Source organism: Nanorana parkeri, unplaced genomic scaffold (genome assembly GCF_000935625.1).
Source record: "Nanorana parkeri isolate BGI_ZX_2015 unplaced genomic scaffold, ASM93562v1 scaffold344, whole genome shotgun sequence".
Lineage (NCBI taxonomy): Eukaryota > Metazoa > Chordata > Amphibia > Anura > Dicroglossidae > Nanorana > Nanorana parkeri.
This window is the reverse complement of record NW_017306612.1, coordinates 872,383-876,030: the sequence shown is the minus strand read 5'-3', so window position 1 is coordinate 876,030 and position 3,648 is coordinate 872,383. Positions and strand designations below refer to the sequence as shown.

At 45.4% G+C, this 3,648-nt stretch overlaps 1 protein-coding gene across 1 annotated transcript; it reads right to left on the bottom strand.

Moving 5' to 3' along the window:
* Positions 1-1,340: 1,340 nt before the first annotated feature.
* Positions 1,341-2,527, bottom strand: GPR68 (G protein-coupled receptor 68). Its single transcript, XM_018558516.1, has one exon. It carries the CDS (start codon positions 2,459-2,461, stop codon positions 1,358-1,360), a length of 1,104 nt encoding a protein of 367 aa, XP_018414018.1. The 5' UTR covers positions 2,462-2,527; the 3' UTR covers positions 1,341-1,357.
* Positions 2,528-3,648: the final 1,121 nt, after the last annotated feature.

Genomic DNA, 3,648 nt, shown 5'->3' with positions numbered 1-3,648 from the left:
ATGCCTAAGCACTACAACACTCAACAGGAGGAATCCCATTGTTTTCAATGGCCCCTGTTCACATCTTAGCGTTCTGTTCCTTGTAGAAAAATGCCTATAGATTGAAAACATACAAGAACTACTTTTGGAGCAGAGTCAAGCAATATGGGCCGAATGGACTTCAATGGGAGCACCTGAAAAACGTGGAAAAATGTATATTTTTTTTGCCTAAAATGCCTATTCCGATGACGGAGCGAACCGTGTAATGACTCGCCGTCCGGCTTGCCGATTGGTCGGGAAGCTGGCCAATCAGGAAGCCAGGCGGCCCGGCTTCCTGATTGACCAGAAAGCCGGCTCCATGCTTCCTCATCACCTGGTGACAAGGGAGCATGGAGCCAGCTTCCCAGCTAATCAGGAAGACAGGCGGTGAGTCATTACACGCCACCTGGCTTCCTTATGGGACTTCCAGTATCGGTATTCGATATTGCTGAGTACCGGGAAAAAAAATATCAGTACTCGATACCGAAGAAGCGGTATCGGTGCATACCTACCTAAAATAAAACACTCAGGCATAAAACATTTGCAAATATTGTTACAAAAAAAAACACCTGAAAAACAACCAAAGATGCTCAGCTAAACTGTGAATGTTGCCCAAGCTAAGTGGAAAGCATTCTCCTTAAGTGACCAACGGCCCCAGGTTTTGGATGCTCCCCAAGGTGATCCCGAGTACAAAGAAGGTATGTTAAAGGTTTGTGTTACAACAAACCATTTTCTGGTGACAACGGGGATGAAAGAAAACTCTGTATTGCTATAGGAAATCTTCATCTTTGTAATTTGCCTCAGTTATATTCCCAGGGCCGGATTTACTCTCTCTGCTGCCCCAATCCCAGGTTCCTCAATGCGCCCCCCTACCTGCCAGAGGGAGAATGGGAGACCTGCAGGCTGCATACAAGTGATCTCTGAGACATCGCCGGGATCACTTGTACAAAACAAGGGGCGGCTTCCAAGCTGTACATTTAGCTCTGCTTGCCCAAAGCAGGGCTAAATGAAAAAAACTACCCGTCCGGAACTGCATGTCCCAGGCATCAGGAGATAGGAATATCACACCCCTGCTGCCCCTCTACTCCCTGCTTCCCCAAGGTTGGGCTTGTGGGAAATCTGGCACTGTATATTCCCTCAAGTTTGTTGTATAATTGACCCTCTGCGCACCTTTCTGCTCACACTGACCATTTCTCATTGACATATTTATTATTATTTTATGAACAAAGCAAACATTTTAATACATATCCATTAGATAATGAGTCCAGGAGTTGTACCCTGCACACACAGTGTGAAGAAGAAGAAGTTAATTGTGCAGTAGGTGTCTCGTCTGGTCCTGCTATAATGGAGGGACAGCAGATGTTTCTGTTTCATTTCCAACACTAGTTTTCTTTTTGCACAAGGTAGACGTCTCGTTTTCCACTGCAAACCGTTTGACCCTGCCAGCCTCTGCGCTGGATACATCCGTGAAGTTCAGCTCGTAGGCCTCATTGCTGCTGACCTTCGAACAGCTGCTGCAGGAAAGGCACCAGTCTTTGACCCTCACAAAGTCCTTGTAGGTGTTCTCACTGGCAAAACAGTAGAGCATGGGATCCGCCACGCAGTTGAAGCTGGTGAGAAGAAGCGAGAAGTGGTAGGTGTTGAAAATTTTTGAAGCAAAGGAACAGGTTTTCTCAAAGAGACTCCGGACGACCACCAGGATGTGGTAGGGACCGAAGCAGATCAAGAAAATCATCACCGTGCTGAGGACCAGCTGCTTGATTTGGAGTTTCTTCCTGGACTGCGTGCCTTGGCTCTTTTGAACCACCTTAAATATTCTACAGTAAGAAAACAAGAGCAAGAAGATTGGGAAGAGGAAACCGGCAAAGAACCGATAATAATTAATGCTGTGCTCCCAGTTTTTGATGGGGTAATGTTCGAAACAGACTATATGGCTGTCTGGGTCCTTGCTGACCTCCCCATGCTCAAAGAAGATGTAACTGGTCAAAAGTTCCTTCACCCAAATGACCGCGCTGACTAAAATGGCCGCTTTCATCGTCCGCAGTTTGTGGAACCTGAAAGGATGCACTAAGGCCAGGTATCGGTCCATGGAGATGCAGCACAAGAAGGCAATGCTGATATATATGTTCTCGTAGAGGAGAATGCCGCAGATTTTGCACATGGTCTCGTTATAGGTCCAGTTGTCATGCTGGAGGACATATTGGAGCCAGAAGGGCAAGGAGAAGATGTAGAGGAGGTCAGCCAGGGTTAGGTTGACTAAGTATATTCCCAGTTCGTTCTTGGCTTTGATCTGCAGGTAACCGTAGTACAAGGACAAGCAGTTTGCCGGTAGACCAATGACGAGCACGGTCAAATACACGATGGGGAACAGTGTTTGGTGTATGGTGTGGTCAATTGTGCAATAGGTGACGTTAATATCGCCCTCTACCGTTCCGTTTCCCATGTCCTTGTGGTTCCAGTGTCATCTCTTACCTATTGCGGATCTCGGTGGATTATAATGTATTCCTGGGAACCTGGGCAGAGATGACAATGATTAATTTTGATGAGATAAAGTATTAAAAGGAATTCAGAATTCTTACATAGGTACATAGTTTGTAAGTTTTATAAAAAGGTGCAGGTCCATCTTGTTCAACATATATATATATGCATGCCTGTGTGTGTACATGTGGATGTGCTTAATGAACTCCATTTGTAATTATCTACGCACTGAGCTGATACTACTAACAGTGGAAGGGAGTTCCACATTTTTACTGCTCTGACAATAAAGAACCACAGTTTAAGATTAAACCACTGCTCGTCCAGCATTGTGGCCGCCTGTCTAAAAGGCTGGATTTAGCCCTGCTGAACTATAGAACACAGCCAAATTCCTCATCTCCATAACATAAGGGAGGGTAGTCCAGCAGGGGAGAGTAGGGTAGGACATATAACACTGCTTGGGATCTCAGCACAGCAGAGGTAGAGTTGTCAGCTTAAATAGAAAGTTAAATAAAGCAATATGTACAAACCCCTTAGGCCCCTTTCCCACGGGTTGATCATGGGGAGGGGATCCTTTCCTGATAGCAAGCAGTAGACATATGCAAAAACAAAACAAAAATTAAAAAAAGTTACCAAAAGGGTAAAAAACTTACCTCTGTCTCCGCTGATAACATGAAAGCCAGGGTTTAACATCTTCATCTCTTAATCAACAGGTAGTTGAAGAGGGAAAACATGAGCCCCCCCTCCCTCATAATGTGTGTCTGCTAGTCTAGTCACTGTTATAAAGGCAGCAGGAAATTTCAGGTCTCTGTCATCCTTCGATAGGAATGGATAAATTATTAGTTCAGACAATGAGCTCACGCGGTCACTGCGCCTTCTGCCAGGCAGTCCATTTATTCTGCAGCTCTGGCCCCAAACACATGTTTTTCCAGGGAAAATAGTTTCCGTGTTTGCAGAGGTCCAGTCATATTACAGATCAGCTGAGTCAGAGACTGGAGGGAGGAATATGTACATCCCATCCAACCTACAGAGATCCGAGAACTGAGGTGATAGCAGAGAAGACCGGAGCAGAGGGAAATAAAGGGAGGGAAATGTACAAGTCTGATCCAAAGTGATCCAATGTATGGCCAAAGTTTAGTTCAGGTTCCTCCAGTG